This window comes from Labeo rohita, chromosome 9, assembly GCF_022985175.1.
Source record: "Labeo rohita strain BAU-BD-2019 chromosome 9, IGBB_LRoh.1.0, whole genome shotgun sequence".
NCBI classification, from domain to species: Eukaryota; Metazoa; Chordata; class Actinopteri; order Cypriniformes; family Cyprinidae; genus Labeo; species Labeo rohita.
In genome coordinates, this window is record NC_066877.1 from 5,310,098 (window position 1) to 5,337,577 (window position 27,480).

Here is a 27,480-nt window from a genome sequence, read left to right on the forward strand (position 1 = left end):
GTGCAGACCCATTTACGGCCCATTAGAGAAAGATGGAACCCTATGGATTTAAACAACAAATCACAGCCAATCAAGGCAATGGGTGTAACAAGCTGGAAAATAGCTGTGGGCTAATTGGACTGTGTGAAAGCTCCCCGAACTAGGAGGTACATGTATGCGGGAGGAGGGTTCAAAAATGGGGAATGTGGAATGTGGATTGGGGCAGACTGGTCCCTAGACCCCTGCGTCCTTCCTCGGTCTTCAGAGCAGCGGTATTTTCCCATGCACTCTACTGGAGTGAAGCCAGAGAGTGGAATATCACAGTGCAGGGGTCACGGCAGCGTCAGGGCACATACTCAGAGCTCTGAAAGCAAACAGAGCTCCAAGCTCTTCAGGGGCAATTGTGTTTACTCTGACTAGAGTGAGGGATCGTTTCTGTCCCCACAATCACAATGCAAAAGGAGAAGGACTGATAGAAGGAAGCAAATGGTAGGCAAAGGCTTTTGGATGAGAACACTAGCTTGCTACATACTGAATACTGCATAGTACTATGTATAAAACCAAAGATGTGGTTAACAGAAGTCAAATAATTCATAAATGTCCATTTTTTATTTTCAGTTCTATTTATAGCAAGATATTTCTTAATTATGCCTAAATGAATGCATGTTAAAATTGTTACGTTACCTGTCCGAAAGCACTTTCCTTACAAGGTAACTTTATTCAAAACTGTTAGAGGCACAGAAGTTGAAGGAAGACTATTGCCTATTAGTGATCATGTAGAGGTGTTGTTTACCTCACGGATATACTCCTCCTGCTCTTCGCGGAGAGTAAGCTCAATGAAGATTTGCTGGAGCTTTTCATTGCAGTAGTTGATAATGAACTGTTCAAAACTGTTGTCCTGCAGGAACAGAAGTATGAATGAGAATCCATAGACGAACTCTGAAAATAATTAAAATGTACACTGCAAACTAAACCACTGCACACTGCAAACTGGCGCACTAAAACGGCAACAGTCACTCAACATTATTTGCTAAACACCTTTCTCTAGGTACCCCTATAAGATGGAAAATTTGGTGACTTTCTTTGGTGACTTTTGGATGGAATGTCACAAAAAAGTCTACCTTTTTTGTGACAAATACGGAAATTTTTTTGTAGAAATCTGTAAATGCTTATTGCTTCCCCTAATGTAATACAAAATCTAACGAAGACATTCCACTGAATCTGCGCAAAAACAATGCTTTTATTTCAGCAAGCTTCATACTGGTTTGCTGCCAAATTGTGATGGGGAAATCTGAGAAAATTCGAATGCAGTCGTTAATTGCCATTTGATGGAACGCTTACAGATGAGCACATGTTTCCTGTGAAAATGGTTTGTGTGACTCTCACAACTAAAACACAACTGTTTAAAATCATCATGGGGCGCCGCCTTAAAGAAATCATAGCAAATCACTTGTATATCACATGTAAAACAACCCTGAACAAAGTTTGCTCTTACAAAACAGCTCTTTATAGCGAAGATTATATGAAGTCGTGATATGGTACAATATACATCAAGGCTGCATAATCTTATCTGCATCTTTTAATGGAGGTGAAGTCTTTAACCTCTTCACCCACAGTAAATGTTTTCAGGGTTACAAACCCGATGTTAGAAAAACTAACCATTTCCCTTTCTCATGCTAAACCCCAATCAGTGAACCAACACCACTGTTGAATTAAAGCAACAGTAATGCTCAATGTTATGCTCATTGGCTTATGATAAACAGTTAGGATTGTACTATTTAGCCATGACGCTGGGGTTCAGGAATTATCAATCCTCTTCTTTTTTTAATCTTCAGAGCAATCCTACTGCATGTTAGTCTCTGCAACTAAAGCCACTGCAATCAGTTCCAATGGGCCTGGCTTGAGGAAAAGCCCAAAATCATTTCCAAAAGGCAACATATGGCATGCTGAAAAGCACCAGCTCATTGTTTTACTTGGCAATGCCAGTTTTATCCTGGCAGCCTTTGCTAAGAGGCCGCACTGGCATGTCAGCCTGAAGCTGCAGCGTTCTAGGAGTAATGAGAGGTAAACCTGTTCAAAGCATGACCTCAACAACTCTTAAATTTTCTCAAGCCCAAAAAGCTCAAAAAAACACTGCAGCTCTCTGGCTGGTTTCAGTAAAGCTTAAAGAAATACTTCACCCAAAAATGAAAATCGTGTCATTATAAATCACCCTCAAGCTCCAAAAATACCATAAAAGAACTATATAAATAGTCTGTATTACACTATATTCAAAGTCATATGATATGGGTTTGGAACAATTTGAGGGTGATAAATAATGACAGAATTATCCTTTCTGGGCGAACTGTGCCTTTAAGGTCTTCTAAGTTCAGGATGAATGGAGCTAATGCTGTAACATCAAGCGTACAGGTCATACTAATACTACTAGGAAACACTTCAGGGTTTTGCTCTAGCAGTGGCTTATGCTGCGGAGGTAAAAGAGCAGAATTAAGACTAGGATTAAGTGCTAAAATCGCAGCATGCACACTGCCATGGGATTTCCTCTGCAGGTCTACTTACTCCGTCCTGTCTCCATGGCCACAACAACATAAACAACAGTCAGGAGAGAGTGATACAGTCAGACAGCAGAACACATGCAATGGACAAACGTAAACCAAAGTGCCTAAAGGTGAATTAGTAGGCCCAGACTGAAAAAAATGGTGGCGCTATGAGTTTTAATTAGCCAAAATACTTAATAAACAAAAATATTGATTTCAGTTTGGGCCTAAATAGCTGTTCTCTGTATTACGGCAAACACTTGTGGGACTTAGTATGAAAACAGCAAAAAGTCATTACAGTCATGTAATTGGCATTAAGAAAATAATGCACACAGGTGCAATTCTATATTTAAAGGGGTCATCGGATGCCCATTTTCGACAAGTTGATATGATTTCTCAGAGTCTTAATGAAAAGTCCATAATATACTTTGGTTAAAAATTCTCAATGGTTGTGTAAAACAACACCTTTTTTATCATGTCAAAATGAGCTCTGCAAAAATCAACCCATTCTGAGGGATTGTTCCTTTAAATGCAAATGAGCTCTGCTCACTCGCCCCTCTCTACTCTCTGTGGAGTCATGAGCCTGTTTACTTTATCCACATTTAACGTGTTTAGCTAAACTTGCTAACTATCTTGTTATTAGGAAAGGTAATTACACAGATAAATAAAAAAAACCCTTAACCTCATTTCTGCTGTAGGTGAAGCTGGATCACGAATGATTTGCATGAACATAGACGCATTTATGTAGATCGGGAGGCGCATTCCCTTCACAGACAAATGTAATCCACTGCATCTTCAGCGGCTCAGATGTCGGGAATAAATGACGACCACTACGTTCATTATCACATCCAGCAACACAACACCTCAATCGCTCGACTGGATATATTCTCGTATAACTTACATCCCTGCTCTGGCATTGAAACAATGGAGGTCAGACTGTTACAGCTATTGTAGGATGGGTCTGAGGTAAAGACGCTCATGTCAATCAACTATCATGGGAGTGGCCTCTGTCGGTGTGACGCCATCTTAGAATGGCTCGATTTGAAAAAGGGGATATTATTTTTAAAATTTAATTAAAAACCACTGCATGGATTTTCATCATTATAGGGTAGATTTGTACATACACTCCCAACACACATTAATGTTCAAACAACATGTAAAAGTGAACTTTGCATCCGATGACCCCTTTAAATCTACAAAACTCTCCTGGTACTCTCCTGCAGTGAGTGTGACAGTACAGAAATGCAGGATACTTTTCATCATCATCATCCAAAAATTTTGTTAGTCTATGGGTGTGTGGAAACCTGCCTTTGCATGCACTGTGATGTGTTAGATTGAGATGAACAGGTGGTGATATGAACTTTATGAGACATCATTTTTAAAATCCCAGACCAAATTACTTACCTCAAAGATTTCAAAACCGTAAATATCCAGGACTCCCATAACTTTCTTGCGTGTTTGGGTTTGAGCCTGATCAAAAAAGAAGAAAGTGAGTCACAAGGCAGAAACCAACTCACTCTAAATACAAAAATGGTTATAAGCATCTTGAGCAGTTTTACAGAGTACGATTCAAGCTTTATGAATGTACAGTCACATTTACTGTTATTTGGCTAATTTAGACAAAATCCAGGCAAAACACAAATTCACGTAATCAGAAATTTCATGTCAGGGTGAAAGATTACACCACATATTTTGCATCAAGTTCAAACTGGTTGCACAAATTTGATGCGTTGAACAGAAAGCTGCTTAGTTTGAAAATTATTTATGTGTGAGTTGTGCTTCATACTCCTTTACACTGTTAACAATGGACTTTTTTTGCTCATAAAAGGAGACATACCTTGATGCTTTCATTGATTCGGTTCACCAGCCAGCTGAACAGTCGACTGTAGAGGTTTTTGGCAAGAGCATCACGAGCATAATAGGCCTGAAATGGGAGAAGTCTTAAATTACAATCATTGTCCAGAACATCTGAATTACACATTATCTATCCAAGATATTGATTAATCTCTAGTTTCAACTCCCTTCATGTCTTATGGCTGTAACAAAATGATCCCACTTGTAAAGACAAAATTGTTTTTCGAACTCATCATGTGGCTTGGACCCAAACGCTCTGAGGCCTGTCGTCTATCAATTATCAATTAGTGACTAAACTCTTAACATCATGATGCTACGCCAAAAACACATCACAATTTGCTAACTTACTCAGATGTTATTACTGCAGTAATCAAGCCGTCGGGTTCATATGCATTCCAGTAGCCTTTAGTGAGGTTTGGCCTGTAGTATCTTTCTACCTCTAATTATTATGTTAGCTTGACAAACATACTGTTATTGTACAAAGTAAGGTTAACGGTTTATTCATTTTCTTCCAAAATATCAATCCCCAAACATAATTTTTTTTAATGTGTGCCCCTCCCAGAGCTCTCAAACTACACCTGCCAGACCTTCAGGCTGTTCTAATGTGGGCTGTCTTTTCTAAGTTATCGTACGAACAGCTTTACTGTAGCTTACTATCAAATTCCTATAGAACTCCGTCCTGGAGGGCTGGTGTCCTGCAGAGGTTAGCTCCAGCTTGCCTCAACACGCCTGCCTGGAAGTTTCTAGTATGCCTAGTAAGAGCTTGATTAGCTGGTTCAGGTGTGTCTAATTGGGGTTGGAGCTAGACTGGTGCAGGACACCAGCCCTCCAGGTCCGAGTTTAGGCACCCCTGTCCTATTGATTTGGAAGGAATTCAGAAATTGTAAATAAATATATAAATTAATTAATTAATTAAGTGCTCCAGTTGCAAGGATTTTTTCCCACTTTCACACAAGGCTTTTAAAAGCCATTTCGTTTTTGACTTTCCTAGCTGTTTTTGTCTGGCCGGATGTTTGTGAACTCTGGGGACCTTGGTTGTCTGAAGTGTTATTCCATCTCCACTAAACTTGAACATAACGGACGTCTTCATGTGGTATTTTTAAGGGGTTCAAATGGGGAGGGGGGTCTATAATGGGGTTGTTTAGAAAAAGGGCCTGTCCAAATTTAGACAAAATCCTTTAAAGCCTGAAGTCAAAACTCAAAACATCATGAAACCTGGTGAGCACAGGTGATAGGTTATTCTAAGCAAGTATGCAAAGTATTAAGGAGATCAGACCACAGCTCGCGCTATAACAGTCATAAACGTTAAAAAACAAAACAAAGAAAATCTAAATCTAAATCTAAATCTTAAAAAAATTTTCTATGGCAAATTACCTGTATTTGCCAAAAATCCTTTTTTCCAATTATTGATTTAGGTGTTGCAGGTTTGCTAAACAATATGTAATGTCTTTTTCCAAATATGCTTAAATGCGTTAAAGCGCTTGTACCCCGAAGCTATATTTGAAGTTGAAATTGAAAGTTGCTGTTTTTTGTTTTTTTTCTTCCATTTAAATGGAGTTTGACCTGCGAACAAGAAGCATGCATGCGCTGACCTGAGCCACATTGAGTGTGGTGGACACCTTCTCCATCTTGGCCTCCACGGTACGGAAGCTAAATGCTCTCTCCAGCACGGACTGCTCAATGCCCAGCAGCTCACACATCTCCTTCAGGTCTGAGACAGGAAATTCAAAACAAACCCAGGCAGATCAGATTAAAGAATTATTTATGGATAGACTGGATAGTGTGTTAATGTAATTTGAACTAATTTGCCAATTGCCACAGATAAACATAAACCGTCTCTTATGGGGGAGAAAAAAAAAAAACCCATGAAACATTTTTAGTGTCTTTAAATTTAAAAACAACAATCATTCTGATCAAAGGCCTGTCTCCTAGAAGAGGTCAAGGTTAAGACTGATACACATTAAGCCCCTTTCAACGAGGTTTAAGCTGAAGAGTATTTTAATAGTACTCCTCTCTAGGGGTTTTGAAAGGATCTGGACATCAGGTATACAACCCCCTCGTCCCACACCAGCTCAATCTGTCACATTTCAGCCCATAGCTATTCAGGTCAAAAGGGCAGAGGAAAGAACATTATTGCTAATGGGTTTAAGCACTGCAGACAAACCAGACACTGTAGTATATAAATATAAATGTTGACATTGTGATGCTTAATCTGGGCCGACCACTACCCTTGCCATAGGAAGCTACTAAAACAACCAGGGATAAACAACTCTAATTTGCAGTGCATATTTTTGGTTAGTTGCGTACTTTTTACAGCATAAAAGTTTAACTTTTTTTATTTAAAGTTTAAATCTTAAGTTGAACTTTTTGCTATAAAAATGCTATACTTCTGATAACTTAAGCAAGTGGTTTAAAAGTCATTTTACTGACACTTCCAGTTGTGAATATTTAGGTCTGCTAAAGTATTATAATTATATTGAATGAACTTTTTGCCTTCAATTGTTTACTAAACTGTGGTACACTGAATGCATAATAATTACAGAGGAATTATAAGATAGTTTAAATAGTATTAGATTAATTCTAGCACATAAGCACAAATCTTATGCACAAATGGTACAGGGTGCAAGTGTTTTCTGAGCAAGTCGGCGAGGTGTTGATTGACTGTGTACCACCAACTGCAAGCTAATATTGTAAATAACTCTTGACATATCAATAGATGGCAGTAGTGACCAACCTGGTAAGCAGATGAAGGCACTGTTACATACAAGATCACAGTACATGTTGGTTCACAATTAATAGTCATTTGGTTTTCAATGCTAGCAACTGTTTATCGCATATCTAATATTGATTGTGATTTCTGATCATTCACATTAAGTTTCTTGGAAAGTGTAATTTGTTACAAACCAGAAGTTTAAAAAATGTAATGCAAGTTTTTGGATGGGCAATGCTTTCTAAAAGAGCCAAATGCTTACCGTTCTTATCCTTGACTCGACTCTCATCGTAGCCGTTGCAACGAGACTCTGGTTTGAACTCGATATTTCCCAGTTTCAGAACAGCAGCCACCAGCTCCAGTACTGACTGAACTTCATCCTCCATGAAGCCCACAATTTGCATGGCATTCTGGGAAAACAAAAGAGAAAATGTATTTAGTCAATAGCAGTCTGCTGATGGACATTTAACATGGCAGGATATATGGTGGCTTCAGTCAAGTGATTGACTGGCCCATAACAACACCACTAATGGACAGCCTGAGGGTGCTGAACTGAAATTTCCACCACACCACAGCTGATCAAAGAGAAAAGATTAAGTACTGCAGCTGGTCTTAAGAATAATTTGTTTTTGACACCTTTAAAAATCAAGCAAAGAAACAAGAAACAAAGTCTTCCAGTAAAAATAGTCTTTTTTTTGTGGACACTTTCATTTTTATTCTCAGTGGTGATTCTCAATTATCACTGAGGACAATGACAATTCAGTCATACATATTAAAAAAAAGTTCTTAAATCAAAGCACATATTATACTTCTTCATTTATATCTTGGTTACCAGCATTCTTCAAAATATCTTCCTCTGTGTTCAACAGCTTAAAAAATCTTGTACACATTTAGAAACAACTTTTGGGTGAGCAAATGATGACAGAATTTTCATTACTGGTTGAACTACTCCTTTAATATTGTTAATTTATGGATGCACAGGGAAATAAGTAACAGGTTTTCAAAATTTCACAGTAGATTCAGCCAATAGCATCATCAGCAGCTTATGATCTCTCATGTTGCTTGTCTTCTACAACAGCTTGTGTTAATATTTGTTCTTGTGAAGCCATAAATTACATTTGAAATGTCATGGCATTGCTGATAATAAACATGCAAGCGGTTCACTGACAAAGTCAATGGTCTAAAGGCCAGAGATAACAGTGAGCAAGCTGTAAAGAGCTGAAATGTGATGCAGCTCAAAGTAAACGACAAACCAATAACTTCCTTTATCTCTCAATAAATGGTAACACAACTTTATCCTTCCAGAGTGGAAAAACTTCAATAGGTTTTTTTTTTTTCTTTTCATGTTAACAAGACAAACGTTTTAACGTTCTGCGGAGTTTTGTATATTATTTACAGCCTAGCATAAATAGCAACCATCCTCCCTCGTGGAAGTGTTTACTGTCTCCTACACACAGTGCCTTATTTATGCTTAATCTTACAAACTACAACTGTCTACGCTGCAAAAAACGACATGTTTCTAATTAATTAGATTTGACTCCCCAGGCACGTGGGTTAAAAGACAAAGCCAAAGGCCCAGCACATGCTGAGTTAGGGTGTTCTGATGTCAGCATGGAGCTTGGCTTACGCCTATTGTTCATCAGAACTGCACTGTATTGTCTGATACGGTGCTGAATTCTGATCAGTTTAATGTGGGCTGCATTGTTTGCTTGGACACAGACATTCTCATTTCCAGATGACAAGCAGGGAACAGGCTCCACAATAAGGATGAAAGTTTCGGGCTAGTTAAAGGGAAAGTTCCAAAAATGAAAATTCTGTTATAATTCTGTTACTCACCCTCATGTTGTTCCAAACCTGTAAGACACTAATCTTCGGAACACAAATAAAGATTTTTTTGATGAAATCCGAGAGCTTTCTGACCCTGCACAGACAGCAACACAACTGACACGTTCAAGGCCCAGAAAGGTAGGACATTGTTAAAATGGTCCATGTGACATCAGTGGTTCAACCTTAATTTTATGAAGCTACGAAAATACTTTTGTGTGTTTTATCAAAACTATCTTAATTTGTGTTCCGAAGATGAACGATAGTTTTACAGGTTTGGAATGACATGAGGGTGAGTAATTAATGACAATTTTCATTTTGGGCGAACTAACTTTTTAATGAAAAAGTCACTTGTCTTAACAGGTCATTAAATAAACAAAAGCAGTAATACTGATTCTAGATGCTTCTAAATCATAGCTATTATTGCAAATTATAATCCCTTGTTATAGCTAACTCAGGGGTGCTCAACCCCGTTCAGCTCCAACCCTGATCAAACATACCTGAACCAACTAATTAGGATCTGAAGGAGAACTTGATAATTACAGACAGGTGTGTTTGATCAGGGTTGGAACTAAACTCTGCAGGAAGTTAGATCTCCAGGAGCTAACTTTTAAAAATACATGTCATAAATATAAATATAAATATATATACACACAGTTGACGTCAAAAGTTTACATCCCCCTTTCAGAATCATTAAAAATGTTAATCATTTTACCAAAATTAGAGTGGTCATACAAAATGTTATTGTTGATTTAGTACTGACCTGAATGAGATATTTGACATGAGGGACTCTGACTGAGGGACTCATATGCAACTATTACAGAAGATTCAAATGCTCAATGATGCGCCAGAAGGAAACACGATGCATTAAGAGCAGGGGGGTGAAAACTTTCTGAATTTCAAAATCAGGGTCAATTTAACTTATTTTGTCTTCTGGGAAGCATGTAACTATCTTCTTTAGCCTTCAGTATTTTAATATCAAACTTCAATCTTCATTCTGTTCAAAAGTTTTCACCCCCTAGCTCTCAATGCATGTTTTTTCCTTCTGGCGCTTCAGTGAGCGTTTGAACCTTCTGTAATAGTTGCATATGAATACCTCAGTTGTCCTCAGTGTGAAAAGATGGATCTCACAATCATACAGTCATTGTTGGAAAGCAACAACAGTCCATCCTATGACCCATGACCCTTTTTCACAACAATAAGTGTGCATGAAAGAAACAGAAGCCCTGATTCTATTTACACAAGTCAGCTGTGAGCAGGTGGAATTCCCCCTCAAGAAAACTTCCCTGTCTTCAAGTAGAGGCTTGAATGAAGCTCAAATTACATAATGACACAAGGCAAAGTGTTTTGCTCAGATCAAACTCCACCTCAGTGGGGTAAAGGATGATCTTATCCAGTTAAGCCAGGGAGATAAGGTGCTTTGCTAACTTCTCATCATACGGGGTGCCATGGATCTAAGCTAATCCCAAGACAGTTGGATCCAATGACTCACATGCTATAACGTGTCAGGAACCAGCTACTGTATGCAGATTATGGTAGGCCTGAAAGCACTTACTCTGACTGATCTGAAATTGGCAGCATCGTCTAGTCCATTGACTATTGCCGAATCCAGGCTAAGGTAGTTGTATTTGCTGACGTCTCGGTCCAGCTTCAATTTTTCTGAAAGAAAAATACAATTAGAGCGTTGAAGGCAATTCACTTTACTTGACAACCATCTTTGATGCAACTCATTTGTGTTTCTATGAGTGATCACTCTTTGTACTTTCTCTTTATATCAGGGGTGTCCCATCCTGCTCCTGGAGGGACAACATCCTGCAGAATTTAGCTCCAAACACTTGCCTGGAAGTTTCTAGTACAGGGATAGGCAACGTCGGTCCTGGAGCGTCGATGTCCTGCAAAGTTTAGCTCCAACCCTAATCAAACACACCTGAACAAGCTAATCAAGGTCTTCAGAATCACTAGGGCTACAGACAGGTGAGGTTGGAACTAAACTCAGCACTCCAGGACTGACGTTGCTTATCCCTGTTCTAGTAAGTCTGAAGACCTTGATTGGGTGGTTCGTGTGTGTTTAATTAGGGTTGGAGCTAAGCTCTGCAGGATGTTGACCCTCCAGGAGCAGGATGGGACAGCCCTGCTTTATCCACCTTTATTTGTAAATTTAATGTGTCTGGCTTCCAGTGTCATTTATAATTGTTAGCTGTACAAAACTGCTCGTTTTGTTGCTTGATATTGCAAACTGGTGTGTATTATTATCTTAACTATGAACACACTGGTTTGTATTACAAACAGTTTTATCATTTACAGCACTTTGTTACTCTTCTCGTTATTTCCCTATAGTGTCACACATTCATAGAAAATGGCTTACTTCTGTGTTGAAAAATAGGGTGGATACTATCTTTGGTTTTCTCAAAAATTTCATATGACCCAGTTGCCATAAGATTGTTACATCTATGTGGTATTCAGCTTACGCCTTTGATTCTTGAAAACAAAGTCTTTTATTGTGTTCTCATTTATTAAAAATGTCAAACAATGACCATGGTCCAATAGAATGCAAATAAACCATGAATGGACCATAAATTTGTTTCCCCAGAGTCTTTAACTCAGGTATGTTTGAGTGTAATCCAACAATCTTTTCCATGCTACGTTCTAAAAGCAGCTGAACGCATTGTGCATCCCGAATGCAAATAATCATTAAATCATTAAAACTCTGTAAGCGGTCTCTTACTGAGTGTGTCATCTGATGCTCCAGAAAGCAGCTGGTAGAAGATGTGGAAATTCCTCTCGCCTCTGGGCTGCTTTACCACACGGGACTTCTCCAAGAGATCTGTGATCAAAGCACAAAACATTTCATGAGCATTCACAGCTGACTCAGCTTAAACAGAGAGGTACAAAAGGGTTTTCTAAAGTGAAAAATTCCACTCATTTTCTCCACAGCCAGAATGTTTTTAGCGACCGTGACAGAACAGAGACAGAACATAAGGCTGTCAAGCAATGATATTTTCTTCTGAAAAAGACACAAGTCAATGTGTTTTCAACTTCAGAAAATGCGGAATAAAAGCATTAATTGCGGAATTCCCAGTGAAGCACTACACAGATGAAGCCAGCTATAGACAATTCTCTATTATACAGTAAACAGAACAGCCATTTCAGGGAAAAAACAAAGGTGTTTTCCTGTTTATATTAGAATGAATATTTAGGTATCCATGGTGAAATTGTCATTGTTCATTGTATTCAGATTGAGACAGGAAGTCTCACAGGAGATATTCATCTGTGGGGAGAGGAACACATCACACCACCCACGCTCCATCCAGATGTGGGCCCATTAGAAAACAGCAGCATCAGCTCAAAGCTGTGATTACCTTATCAACAACATTTACTAGCATGATATGAGATAAGACAAGGAGCATTGTTTATATGAGCAACTACCTATCTATAAATACTGAAATTCTGATAATGCTTAACAAAGCACCAATAAAACCTTCTCTGACAGTTCAAAGTCACTGACAGTTGACCTGGGATATGCATAGATGATTTTGCTGGTGATAAAAAATTAAGCATGCATTGCAATTATTGTCATGACCTAAATATGCTATTTATTTGGCCATTAACAAAAAATAACAATAAAAACCCCAAACTTTTGAATGGTAGGGCATGTATAGAGGTAAACATTGCTGTTTTGGTAAATTGGCTAATTTAAATGAAAATTATTCAGTGGCCAACCTTGTGGGTTATTCAACCACTTTAGTGTAAATATACTAATATTCTAAACATATCAAAAGCCTAATGCTATAATATGAGGCATCAAATAAATCAACTTCTGTGTTAGATGAAACTAAATGTCCAAGGGAAATAAGGTTACTCACAAAAGCAAGATAGCAATGAGCAGTTGTCACTTTCTGGTTTATCTGATGTCTGTCACAGCAGTGGCCTAGTGGCTGTAGGCCACAAGCTCATTAATAGTTTATGGCCCTATTAGAGATCCCCTGTTGTGGAACCTACCTCAACGGTAATCAAACACTAAAGAGTATCCTTTGAGTATCTCTCCTCTCCCCCATCCTCTCCTTTAATCTCCGGAGATAAATCTCTGGTGTAAGAGTAGCATCTGAGGGAGAATAAGTGTGAGGAATGCAGGAAAACTTTAGCCTTGAGGGGAGTCCACTCTGACCTTCCACCTCCTGTACACTCGTAGACCTTTGTTATTGCTTTAACACAACTCCAGGAATGGCCAGTAACTTCTGTCCTCCACTTCCACCTTTATTCTCTTGATTGCTTTGCATTGACTTATTCAGTCAAGCCTAGCGCAGAATAATTCAACAGAATGTGCCATTATAGGCAGATTTTCTCCAATACATTGTTACAAATATAAACACTTAGTAAGTTTGATATTAAAATACTGAATTAACAAACACTGCTCTGTGGCAAAACTGTTGTGAACCTTATAATGCCTGCTCTCATACTATCATATTTAAGGCCTATTTAATGCATCTTAAATGCATCTAAGTAGAACTGTAAAAACATCCACCTTCAGGTCGTGGTTCACATGTCTTTGTGCTGTGAAACTTTTACAGATTTTCATAAGAATAATGTTTATATTATTAGTAATATAAACATTTACTTAGCATTTGCTGGACATTTTTGCAAGCTATCAGAGCTATCAGAATTGCATCTTAATTTCTGGATATACACCAGTCAAAAGTTTTTGAACAGTAAGATATTTAGTGTTGTTTTTAATAAGTCTCTTCTACTCACCAAGCCTGCATTTATTTGATCAGCAAAAACAGCAACATTTTGAAATATGTTTTACTATGTAAAATAACAGTTTTCTATTTGAATATATGTTAAAATGTAATTTATTCCTGTAAATTAAAGATACTTTTCAGCATCATTACTCCAGTCTTCAGTGTCACATGATCCTTCAGAAATCATTCTAATGCTGATTGGCTGCTCAAGAAACATTTTTATTATTATTATCAATATTTAAACAGTACATTTTTTTCAGGATTCTTTGATGAATAGAAAGATCTAAAGATCAGCATTTATCTGAAATAAAAAGCTTACATTTTTTCAGTTAGTATTTTTTTTTGAAAGAAATTATATAAATTAACATCAAAAGTGATGATAAAGACATTTATAATGTTACAAAAGATTTCTAATTCCGATAAATGTTCTTCTAAACTTTCTATTAATCAAATAAACCTGAAAACAATTCCACTCAGCTGTTTTCAACATAATAATAATAATAATAACAATAAATGTTAGAATATTAGAATGATTTCTGAAGGATCGTGTGACTGCAGTAAAGATACTAAAAATTCAGCTTTGAAATCACAGGAATAAATTACATTTTAAAATATATTCATATAGACAATAGCTATTTAAAATAGCAAAATTTTACTGTTTTTGCTGTACTCTAGATCAAATAAATGCAGGCTTGATGAACAGAAGAGACTTCTTTAAAAAACATTAAAAACCTTACTGTTGAAAAACTTTTGACTGGTAGTGTATGAATATCAAAAACTGCACAAAATTGCATATTTTTTCTCAGTTTGAGCCTCTGGATTTTTTTTCCTCAAGAATGCACTCCATATTCTTACTATATTATACCATATGAGCCATAAAATGTTTTGACTGATGTCATATATCAGGCTTTACAGGGTTAACCTGATATGGTGTCTTAAAAACAGTAAGATGCTAAACATCTGCTTCATCTGCCATCTTGAATGGCTTTTTTCCACTCAGCTTGGTCCAGTGCATTGTGGGATTGCCTTTTTCTATACAGGACACGTGTCATCGTGACTAAGAATTAGGCTAAACTGAAATATTTCTCAGCATAAAGTTTCCACCTACCATTAGCAATAAACTTCATGTCTATGAAGCCTTACAATACTGGCCGTTTAGAGCTCTGGTGTATGAGGTCTATTTGTTCAAATCATCCAAAAACAGTTTCTAGTGGGGAAAATGATGCTGTATCAGATGACTCTAAGATTGTTTCTTATTTGGAGGAAAGCCCTCAGGCTTCAAAGCAGTCTGTAGCATCCTGTTATAGCCTGTCTGTGGACATGCAACTTGGTTGTTTTCAAGCACTCACAATAGATTCTATTGTACAGACTACATGAGGCTGTAAGAGTTTAAACTAGACTGAATTCAGACAGAAACAGCACTATCTGGGTGCAAGTTACATCTTAGCCTAGCTTTAACATAAAGAGGCAGTAAGTTACAACTTACACACTAGTAAATATTTTTGTGTTGCACCATTAAACATAGTTGAAATGTAACTCTACGTATTAACTGAATATAAGCCGACCAAGTGGTTGGAACTCTACCAAGGGCTTCAGTAAGAGCTGTGGGGATTGTTTTAAGCTCTTCCAATCAAACATTGGAAAAAACAGTAACATTTCGCTCTCACTTCCTGTGTCTTCCCTGTTTGTGGAGTCAAAATAAGAGATAAATGAAAACAGGCGAAGGCCCTGCTGTCCTTAAGAAAAGTCACTGTGTTCATATGCCAAAGCAGAGGAGTTTCTAAATCTGGGCTAAAGGGGTAACTGTTGAGTGAAGAAAGTAGTTCAGTGCTGCTTTAAATATGAGCACAAAAGAAATATCATTAGGTTTATTAATTAGGTCTACTGACTTCCTTTTATGAGATGGAGTGGATGTAGATAAATCACAACAGCTTCATTAAGAGTGGCAGATTGATCGATTCTCTCACGTGGATGGTGGCACACTATCTGATCGACTAGTTACTCAAACTGCTGTACTATATAGGTTACAAACTCTCCTCACATCAGTGAGCAAATGGACAAACTGTGTCAACTGTTAGAGGAAGTTGCTGTGATAAAACAAACTTAGGGTGATTCATCTCTCAATGCCAAGTGGTAGCATTTTTGTTTCCATTTGTGACCCTGGACCACAAAACCAGTTGTAAGTAGCACAGGCATATTTGTTGCAATAGCCAAAAATATATGAAGAGTTCAGATGCAAAACCAGCTAAAAGCCATCTCGGTCAAAAATGAGATAATGATACTGAGTCAATGCTCCTGACACATAGTATACGTCCATCAAATACTTTTACTTCAAACTCGCTAAAATACCAGCCTCAGCCCAATCAGAAGTACCAGTACTTACACAGAAACCTATACAAAGTAGCCAGAAAGAAATTATATATTTTTTATTTATGACAAAAAACATTAGGATATTAAGTAAAGGCCATGTTCCATTAAGATATTTTGTAAATTTCCTACCATAAATAAATTGATATATTAGTGATATGCATTGCTAAGAACTTCATTTAAACAACCTTAAAGGCGATTTTCTCAATATTTTTGTTTTTTTGCACTCTCAAATTTCAAAAAATAGACACTTATGACTGGTTTTGTGTTCCAGGGTGACATTTAAAGACAAGATAAATGTTTCTACAGTTTAGAAATTGGCCATTATGTCAGCAATTATTTAACAGGTTAGTTGACATGAAACAAAATGCACTCTCAAAGTTATGAACATTATAAATTTCAGCATCATATCATGATATTGACACATATGTATTAGAGATTGTGCATATTTTAGGTCACCATTCTTCAATTTTTCAATTACACTCAACACTATAGATGAACAAAATGCATAAGGAAATCTTTAGCTAAATGCACCACTGGTTTCAAGAGTCAAAAGTATGTGTGCCAAGCCAACTAGACTGCTGGTCTGGCTTTGAATTTGCAGAGAGATAGGCTCAAGGGCATATTTCAGGAACCAATGCTACGGTGCTACAAAATAAGGACACGCTCTGGATGGTTTGTGTGTGTATAAATGCATCACAGTTTCCCAAAGCCCTCTCTGAAAGTACACAGCTGGGAGCAAGAGTAATGGCACAGCCACTTATATAAAATTCTGAAAGAAATAGTTGCCCAAAATGAAAGTTCTAGCATCATTTATTCTGCCTTACGTCGTCTTTACACTCCATTTTTTCTAACTTTCACACTTTTCCAAAAAAGCACAAAAAGAGAAAGAATGTTCTGAAAAATGTTCACGCAATTATTTTCCATAAATCAACAGTTCATGATAACCACAATAGTAGTATAACAGGTGTGCGCTAAATTCCAAGTGTTCTAAATCCATATACACTAACATTTAAAAGACATTTTTAATTTATTTTTTTATTATTTTTTCATATTTTTGAAACAAGTCACTCATGCTGCATATTAGTACAATTTAAAATAACTGTTTTCTATTTTAATATAATTAAATTTAAATGTATAAATGTTACTCCTGTGATGCAAAGCTGAATTTTCAGCAGCCATTATGCCACTTTTCAGCATCACAAAATCCTTCAGAAATCATTCTAATATGCTGATTTGGTGTGTGTTTTTTTATTTATTTATTTATTTTTATTAATTTTGAAGAATATTAAAAAAATGACTAGGAAGCTAAGTGAATTTGTGTCCTTAAATACTGAAAATATTGAATAATGGTACTCAAATCTCTTAAAAAATAAAAATAAATAAAAAAATAAAATAAAATAAAATAAAATAAAATAAAATAAAAAAAAAACTGATAGACCTCAAACTTCTGAACAATAGTGTATGACACAAGTCATTTGGACGTTTTGCACATTTGGGAGCTTAAACTTCCATCTTCCGTATGTCAGACAAACAGTATATGGGCTTGGAACAACTTGAGGGTGAGTAAATAATGACAGATTTGGGGTAAACTATTCCTATATTTCTACTTGGCCACTATTACAGGGATACTCTTTGGTTGCCACCTTGTAATTATACTCACAATTACTGATGACTCCACCAATGGGGTCTCCTTTGAAGTCAAACTCGATATCCATGTACTTCCCCTGTAGAAAGAATAAATTGTTAGCACATCCCATTAAAAAAAAAGTGCATGGTGGGTTAGTTGATGACATGGTTCTTTATTGTTGTTTAACACGGCCTTCCTGTGCAGTCAAAATAAGATATAACTAAGCAGCAAAGGTCTAAGAAGCGAGTCCATCTCAAGTGGTGACATTGCATCAAGGCCCTTGGTACTAATGGCAGGCTTGCTGCGGAGAACCACGTGGCTGTTTTTTGTGGTTCCTGATGGTAGGAAAAGACGCATGACAACGAGGGCAGTGATCACTGCAAATAGGGCTGAAATTTGAGCCTTCCGTGAGGCAAATGGGAGGAAAAAAAAAAAAAAAAGACTTTCCCTCTAAGCGCAGTCAATTCTCTAAGCACAGGCCCGTTCATAACACACGCTGCCAATCATACATAGATTTGCAATGGAGTAATGGACTACTGTGGGAGAAGAGGCTTTTTTTTTGCTGCTGTAATGGTAAAAGAAACTTTTTTTTTGTCTTTCTGTTCCGCACACTATTTGGGAAAGGAACAGTAAGCCCAGTGTCTCTGGAGCCAGTTAAATTTTTCTCTCTTTATTTATATCCAACAGCTCTTCAAAAGGAAACTGCCTCAGAGGCTGCTGAATAAACTCTTAGAACTCTAAAATCCTCTGCCAACACAGGAAGTAACAGCTAAAAATTGCTTTGAGAAAAATCACAGCCATAGTGGTTGAAAAACTATATCATAAAATGGTGCTTGAGATACAAAACATATGAAATTCCAAATCTCAAGGTGTTAACATGCCATCACCTTAGACTGCAGAAATAGTTCAGTTCCCAGGCATGTCAAGCTGGCTTGCTGCCTACATAGGGAGCAGTCTAACCAAGGTGGTGCGTTTTACTCCAGGACAAAACAAACTCCAGTAAGTAGGCTGTCAAGGCTATTTTATTTACTTTAAACATCAGATGAAGTGATTCTTTTCTCTGATGATGCTGAGTCACCAATTTATTTTTCTATGAGTCTGCAGTGCTAGGGATTATAACGTCACCTAGCTTGTTTGGCTTGTTTAATACTGTAGCTTGTTGTATAGCAACTCCCCCACTACTAACTAACACGGCAAAGCCTGTGTGTGAACTGATATTAGGCTAATATTGCAGATCTACCATTGTGTTGGGTTTTACTAAAAATGATGATCAGTGGACTTTCTATTGTTGAATATCTAACTGAGAGACATCCTCTGTACCAGACGAAACTTAAATACTATGTGGAGGATGCAAGACAATATAATAATTATAATATGACCATGTGGTGAACCTACGAACCTTACTCATATTTAAACAACTATTGCTTTGTGTTGTTGGTCATATAAAATTACAGACATAAGATCATTTTTCAGTGCACCAAAATGCCAAGTACACACAAAAGTCCCTATTTTAAGGCAGTTTGGCCTTAATTAAGGCAAAACATCTTTGTGTCCCTTTCAAAAACTGCTCTTGAATTGAGCTTAAATTTTATATTTATTGTCCCCCACACAACTGTTGAATGGAATTTACGTCCATTCCTGTTTGGTAACACTTTATAATAACTTTCTTTAATAAATCTTAAAAAAAAAAAAAAAAAAAAACATTGTATAATGCTTAAAGGAGAAGTCCACAAAACAAAGACATATACATCATATTTAATGTACTCACCCCCTTGTCATCCAAGATGTTCATGTCTTTCTTTCTTCAGTCGTAAAGAAATTAAGTTTTTTGAGAAAAACATTTCAACGTTTTTCTCCATATAATGGCCTGCTATGGTGCCCCGATTTTGAACTTCCAAAAGACAGTTTAAATGCGCCGTCAAACGACCCCAAACGCAATCGTATTTTCTCTCTTAACTTCAAAAATCATTTCGAAATCATACTACAATGCTGCAGAAGTACCGATCCAGTCTTTGCAAAGTGAACATGCAAAGAAAATCAAACACCCTTAACAAAAAAGGTAATACAGCGATATAGGATGATTTCAAAGTTGAGGGAGAACATGAGATGGGCGTTTTTCGACATATCCTAACTATCATGAACCAGAACGAAAACAGCTTAGGCAGAGTAAGACAAGACAAGCATTTGGCATTAAAAAGTATATAAATTGTATTATTTTTATGAAAATAACCGATCGTTTCGCTAGATAAGACCCTTCTTTCTCGGCTGGTATCGTTTACAACCGCATTTGGGATCATTTGAAGCTGCAATTAAACTGCATTTTGGAAGTTCAAAATCGAGGCACCATATCAGTCCATTATATTGAGTGAAACGCTGAAATGTTTTCCTCAAAAAACAATTTTCTTACGACTGAAGAAAGACAGACATGAACATCTTGGATGACAAAGGGGTGAATAAATTATTTGTAAATTGTTGTTCTGGAAGTGGACTTCTTTTCAAGTGGACTCCTTTAACCGATCATTGGTTAATACATATTCACAGAGCTAGAAATTTAAGATAATGTGCTTGTTAATGTTTACGAATAAACTTATGAAACATTACCTAGCGATTAATCGATCATTATTTCATCTAAACTGAAATACTTGTCATTAAACTTTCAAGTCATATGACCATGCACTTTTGAAAAATCTTTAAATGATTTTGACAGATAGTTTACAATGATTAAAAGCATCATTAATAAATCTACATTATTAATAAATCTAATAAAATCTACAAATGATTTTAACATAAGTTATTCAATGATTGTACTTATGAATGCTAACCAATGTCATTAAACTCATGAATTTCATGCATTACCTAATGTTCTTTTTTACTGTTACAATTGTTGTGAAAAAAAATTAGCTTAATTAGTCATTTAAAGCACTTATACTATTAATTTTAACATATTACTTAACTTAATCCCAGTCTGTAAAGGTCACATATTTGGTCTGTTTTTGTTTTGTAGATTTCTATTATTAACACATCTTAACACATAATTTATTAATTATGTGTTAATGTTTTTGCAGTCTAAAGTGGATACTACTCATCATTTGTCAATGTTTATAAACATTTACTAATCATTAGTACCCTTTATGAGCAGTCATCTCAATGGCACATTGTGTCCCAAATGACCTGAATTCACCCTATTGTCACATCTGTACAAATCATTTATTAATCACGTGTTTATGTTTTTGCAGTACTCAATGTAAAGTTAAAATTATTCATTATTTGTAAATGTTTATGAATGTTTTCTAATTATTTAGTATGTTTATGGGCATTGAACTTTTAACTGCTGTAACACCGTTTGTGTAAAGGGTGGTTAGTTAAGTTTATTTAAATGTTTGCTAAAGACATAACACATTGTAATTTGGGTGCAAAGCATGTTTTATTGCCTCAACACTTACATTAGTATACTACTGTATATCATTAAACAGGATATTCCTTGATTCATACATCAACCGGAGAAAATAAATTATTTTTAAAGAAAATACTTAAATCAAAACAATGTAATATAAAAAGACTGAACCTTGTTCTCTTACAACAATCAAACTGATCTCTGTAAACTTCTGATCCCCTAACCAACCCATACCACTAAACCTGTGCATGATCATATGATTTGAAATCTATTAGGTAATGTTTCATATTTTTTAGTAAACATTACCAAGCACATCATCTCATATTTCTAGCTCTCTGAATACATATTAACTAATGCTCAGTTAAGCATTATATAATATTTGTTAATGATTTAATAATGAAAGTTATTATGATACTATATTAACTGTATTCATGTCTGAATGCATGACATACAAACTTTAACAGAAATGACATTAAAATATATTTGAGTTATATTTGCATGTCAGTGCAATTTACAATACTAGTAATTATGAAATTACATATAAAGATGTGCTGAAGTCTTATGTTGCTGGTTCAAAAAAAGCACTTGTACAACTAACTGCATTTCATACAAATGTGAACTACATCACATGGTAATTTAAATGCAGTTAAAAAGCTATAAAGTGTCTGGAAACATTAAAATAATATACTTAACTGTAAATTATAAGTGCGAAAGGAGTACTTTTTCACAAGGGCACACTATTATTTGGTAAAATGTTTACTTTTTTACTTGTACACCATGACACGGTTTTATTTTTATTTCTTTATGACCAACATTTCTCTCACCTGAGCAACCATCTTGGATCTACTGTTTGCCACCATGCAGTATGGGATTGCCTTTGCCACAAAGGATGCAATGCTGCCTTAAAGGAGAAGTCCACTTCCAAAACAAAGATTCACATATAATGTACTCACCCCTTTGTCATCCAAGACGTTCATGTCTTTCTTTCGTCAGTTGTAAATAAATTATGTTTTTTGAGGAAAACATTTTAGCATTTTTCTCCATATAATGGACTGCTATGGTGCCCCACATTTTCAAAAATGTAGTTTAAATGCGCTTCAAACGATCCCAAATGCGGTTATAAACGATCCCAGCCGAGGAAGAAGGGTCTTATCTAGCAAAACGATCGGTTATTTTTATTAAAAAAAAAAAAAATACAATTTAAATACTTTTTAATCTCAAACGCTCATCTTATCTTGCTCTCCCTGAACTCTGTGTATTCTGGCTCAAGACAGTTAGGGCATGTTGAAAAACTCTGATCATATTTTCTCCCTCAACTTCAAAAATCATTTCAAAATCATCCTACATCGCTACAGAAGTACCGACACAGTCTGGTGAACATGCAAAGATCAAACACCCTTAACAAAAAGGGTAAAACAGTGATATAGGACGATTTTAAAGTTGAGGGAGAACATGAGATGGGAGTTTTTCGACATATCCTGTCACAAACTGGAAAAGTCCAGAGTAAGACGAGATGAGCCTTTGAGATTAAAAAGTAGATAAATTGTATTATTTTTATGAAAATAACCGATCGTTTCACTAGATAAGACCCTTCTTCCTCAGCTGGGATCGTTTATAACCACATTTGGGATCGTTTGAAGCCACATTTAAACTGCATTTTGGAAGTTCAAAATCGGGGCACCATATCAGTCCATTATATTGAGTGAAATGCTGAAATGCTTTCCTCAAAAAACAATTTCTTTACGACTGAAGAAAGAAAGACATGAACATCTTGGCTGACAAGGGGGTGAATACATTATCTGTAAATTGTTGTTCTCGAGGTGGACTTCTTTAATAAAATTCAGAATGAAACAACTTTGTGTTGAGAGTGTCTATGATGGCTCAAAATGCTATATAGGCTAGGTTTTGAAACAAAGGGCTCCTGGCTAAAGATTGTTATGCAACACTAATGGTTTTATGTGGATGATGCAGGAGTCAGTAAGAGTGCTCAACAAACGAACCCACGAGTTACTAAAAGTTAGATCTGGTAAGTTTCCTGAGGACAAAAATCATCAACAACAACACTGACTCAACACTGTTCTGTTTTCCCTGTTATGTAAACTGAACGGCACCTCTGTTGAACCTCCGAAAGCACACGCTGGACAATGCTGTGTGGTCTGACCTCTGTAAGTACACACTTTATAGCTCAGTATACGTTTACTTTGTGTGGTCAAGCTGTGACGGACAGTTGGAAAAGAGCCAAACTGTCAAAGAGCAACGGCTCAAACACATTTGCATAAACAGAGATATTTAACCATGCTAATCTCTAGATTAAATGACATTGTGGGAGTCTGTCCTCATGGAGGACAGGGAAAAAAAGAACAGACTCAGAGGCATCTGGAGGTGGTTGCCAGAGAGGTTACACAGAGTTTTGTTTGAATCCCACTGTGTGCACGAACAGCCATTGCTCTAGTGTTGCTGTGTCAGAATAGGGGCAGATGTGCTCAGTGCTGGTCCATAAGAAGCAAAGCAGGAATGCTGCAGTACCATTTTGCAAAATCAAACTCCCAAAAAAAGCATTGCATCATTTTAGGGGTGGGTTGATGGAAAGCAATAGAATCATTTGCCTCTGTTCACATTACGGATCAAAAGTCCATGTTGATCTAATCTAAAGCAAACACACTCTAGAGGGAGGAGCAGCATCAAAACAGTCGTAAATAATCTGTCAGGAAAAAGAAAGAGATACTCACAAATCGAGACGAGTTGTCATTCCTCACGGTTTTGGCGTTCCCAAAAGCTGCAGTGGAATAACATGTTGCGAGTTAGTCACGCCAGCCAGTTCATTCAACACTACAATTGTACTTTGACTGATGTCATCTGGTAGAAAAATGATCCTGTATCCTCTCAGCTACCTTTCATAATATTCATGAAGCATGAAATACATAGACGGCCTAACTTAGGTAACTCTGATGGACACTGAATGGAATATATATTTATAGATTTGGCAGATAAATTTTCCCTAAGCAATTATGCGTCCAAGGATTACATTTTATCAGGGAGCTGAACCCGGTTTCAGCTACAAGATGACACCACAATAAATTAATATTTTAATATGCTTTCAGATCAAACAAACAATGGCTACATTCATTATACATTACTCTAGTATATAGTATGTATACTGCGTTCAGTATGCAAATGTCCTAATGCATGATACATATAATTTGCAGTACATAAAACACCACAATGCACAAAATAATGTATACCACAATGCAACCTTTCGGTAACACTTTAGGGGCCAATTCTCACTATTAACTACTTGCTTATTAGTATGCACATCACTAGTATATTGGCTTTTTGTTAGTACATATTAGCGTCTTATTCTGCATGGCCATATTTTAGTGTGCTTTCACACCTGTAGATCGCTTGCTTTGTTCCAAAACAGGGGTTAAAAATATTATGATGTTGCTTTTTATTCTTGGTACGTCTCACTTTTAGACCAAATGTGTTAATACAAGTCATGTGCGAGTAAACTGTCCTCTCATTGGTCAAAGTTCTACGGTTTATTTTCTGGGAATCCGCTCATAGCTGTCATCCGTCACAATGGAACAATAACAGCTTTGCAGTTTATTGTTGCATTTTTTGTAGCTGTCATTATATTAATTAACTATTTGATCAGGAGTCCAGGATTCATCGGGAAGACATTTTAAACAAAGATCAATAAGACGGTATTATAAAATGAAAAGGCAAGATTTGATTTTGAATGGCAAAGACGTGCCCTCACATAGACAGTTTGAGGTGAAATCATGGTTAATATTTAGTTAATAGTGATAACTGGTCTCCAAACTAAAGTGTGACTGTAAAATATTATCCTTGCTATAGAAATGCAATAAGGATCTTCTAAGAGGTCTTCTAAGGATTTGTTAATTTTCATGATTTTCGCAGAGTTCCCATGGTCAAGTTTTCCATGACCAAAAGGATTATAGTTCTAGGAAGCCAGCATGGTGGTTCATAGAGAACCAATTTCTGTTTTCCTGGTTGCATTCGCACCGGCAACAGGAAGCGGCCGACAGCGACCTCTTTATGTGCAGCATTTACAAACATCAACAATCGGTGAATGGAGGATGCTGTGACTGGAGCTGTTTTTGTTGTGTCGTGGGTTTCATGATAGTGGAGATGGAATGTGCAAACAATTTACGCAACTGAAACAGCAAAAAGTTGGGCTAAGAGGTGAAATCTTCTATGACAACTTGCAGTCTTACATATCATCAAGGCTGAGAAAACAACACAACACTGCAGACAAAAGGTAAATGCCGTTATCGCTGTTTTCCATGTTTGGGGCGTAAATATGTTTACATGGCTTTTTAAAAATGGTGAGGAGTCTGTTTCACATGTGTTTGGCCAATCAGCATACTGGAAGTTCCTATAGATCTGTTTTAGACCCTACTCTGAAGTAGGAGCTAATTTAGTTTCCCCAAACCAAGTTCCTAGAACTAAATACATTTCTAGTTTCTGCGATGTGAACAAGGCAAAAAAACAGGTACTTCCACCAATAGCTCTAGAAACTATGAAAAGGTTCCTCTGGTGTTTAAACCCCTCATGGGAACTCTGCAAACAAAAACAGCCACTTCAGATTTGGTTTGACAGCCATTTTCTTTTAGATGCCAGTTTGTTCGCCACTGAAACACTTTTTGTTTGGGTGTCTTTTGTTTAAATTAGGGTTGTCAGACCGATTAATCGTGATTAATTGCATCACATTACATATATGTGACCCTGGACCACAAAACCAGTCATAAGGGTTAGTTTTTAAAATTAAGATTTATACATAATCTGAAACTATTTAAAAAAAATCTAGAATATAAGTGTGCAAAAAAAATCTTAATATTGAGAAAATCGTCCTTTTAAAGTTGTCCAAAAGAAGTTCTCAGCAATGGATATTACTAATCAAAATTTAAGTTTTGATATATTTATGGTAGGAAATTTACAAAATATCTTCATGGAACATGATCTTCACTTAATATCCTAATGATTTTTGCCATAAAGAAAAATTGATAATGTTGACCCATACAATGCAATGCTGGCTATTGCTACAAATGTTGCAAACAAACTTAAATAATAGTACCAATAATAAAGTTTCTGATAAAGGATCTTTATTTTTAAGTGTAATAATGTCCCTCATTATTACAATATAAAAAAATAACAAAATAATAATATAAATAAATAATATTTACAATAATAAAATAACTTCATATTTTCCATCCAAACACTATCTCTATATATATATGAGCCACATATACTCCAAAAGTCTATGGTAGAGAAACATGCAGCAGGAAATGTGCAGGACCCCTGGAGTAGGGCTCATTACTTCCAGCAGCTAAACTCTCACAGATGTGGGACTTCACTCTGCTCTGAGTCCTGCTGCCAAGAAGCACTGGGCATTCCTACTCCATCTCCATCTCATTTCTTATGGGCATTTCCTGTTCATGGCCCCACATAAAAAAAAAAAAACACAGCTGTCTGATTGCCAACACGAACCAAGAAGCTTTTGTTGAAAGTGGGAAAATGCATATGATGTAGGTCTCAAATCATCAGCTTTCATATTTGCATTCAAGAATCTGGAAAGATCAGCCACCCAATTTCCTATCAACTAACCTCCTGGTACATTCAAGCCCATCAGATACACGTTTTAAGGCAAGACAAGGGACCTGAATGTTTTAAAGACATGAAATGACATAGGCAAGGCGATTGGAACAAAAACAGAAGATGTGGAAGACTCACCCTCAAGCACGGGATTGGACTGAAGCAGCTGCTCCTTTACTTTGTTCACCTCCTGGCCCTTCCCACACACTGCTGCCACATATGACATCACAAACTTACTGGCCTCTGAAAAACAGACCACAGAAGAATGAGGTCAAGGGGCATCTTCTTCTAGACGAGACCTCACCTCAAAAATCCCCTTCACATCAACTCAACCCATCCTCCAGGGAGCAAACGCCTTTCCCACCTCACACGAGAACCCAAACTCCCCCATTCTTTCAAAGCCAACTATGAGATCAACCGTTTAAAGAGTCTTCAACATCCCATTCAGCTGATACCATTAATTATGAAGAGATGACAGAACAACTCAAATATTGGGGAAAGCCTGTGCAGCAATATCCAGTCTGGCCAATATAACTTAGTGTTAAAAAAACAAATTAATTAATTAATAAATAAAAATTGTAATTTAGTAAATTATATGTAAATTATAATTATATTGCTGCACATTATTCAATTGATGTTAAAAACTCACACACACACACACACACACACACACACACACACGCACACAAAAACACAAACAAACTTGAATACTTTGAAAGCCTGCCCTTATTATTTTAAACTAGTGATTATCATTTTTTTTTTTTTTCAACTGTGTTTAAGTTTTTACATGGAACGATTTTAATCGACTTGGCAATAATGGCCGTGTAAGA

The 27,480-nt window shown here is 36.5% G+C and overlaps 1 protein-coding gene across 4 annotated transcripts in view; it reads right to left on the reverse strand.

Moving 5' to 3' along the window:
* The window catches only part of myo1b (myosin IB), a 77,782-nt gene that overhangs the window by 18,328 nt on the left and 31,974 nt on the right, over nucleotides 1–27,480 (reverse strand). For all 4 annotated transcript variants that reach the window (XM_051119273.1, XM_051119274.1, XM_051119276.1 and 1 more), the window contains exons 5-14: nucleotides 26,789–26,893; nucleotides 23,764–23,810; nucleotides 17,674–17,737; nucleotides 11,630–11,728; nucleotides 10,460–10,563; nucleotides 7,343–7,490; nucleotides 5,963–6,081; nucleotides 4,354–4,440; nucleotides 3,921–3,986; nucleotides 773–877 (exon numbers count right to left, since the gene is read on the reverse strand). In XM_051119273.1, coding sequence (XP_050975230.1) covers nucleotides 773–877; nucleotides 3,921–3,986; nucleotides 4,354–4,440; nucleotides 5,963–6,081; nucleotides 7,343–7,490; nucleotides 10,460–10,563; nucleotides 11,630–11,728; nucleotides 17,674–17,737; nucleotides 23,764–23,810; nucleotides 26,789–26,893 — 944 coding nt within the window. The remainder of the gene's footprint in view (nucleotides 1–772; nucleotides 878–3,920; nucleotides 3,987–4,353; nucleotides 4,441–5,962; nucleotides 6,082–7,342; nucleotides 7,491–10,459; nucleotides 10,564–11,629; nucleotides 11,729–17,673; nucleotides 17,738–23,763; nucleotides 23,811–26,788; nucleotides 26,894–27,480) is intronic.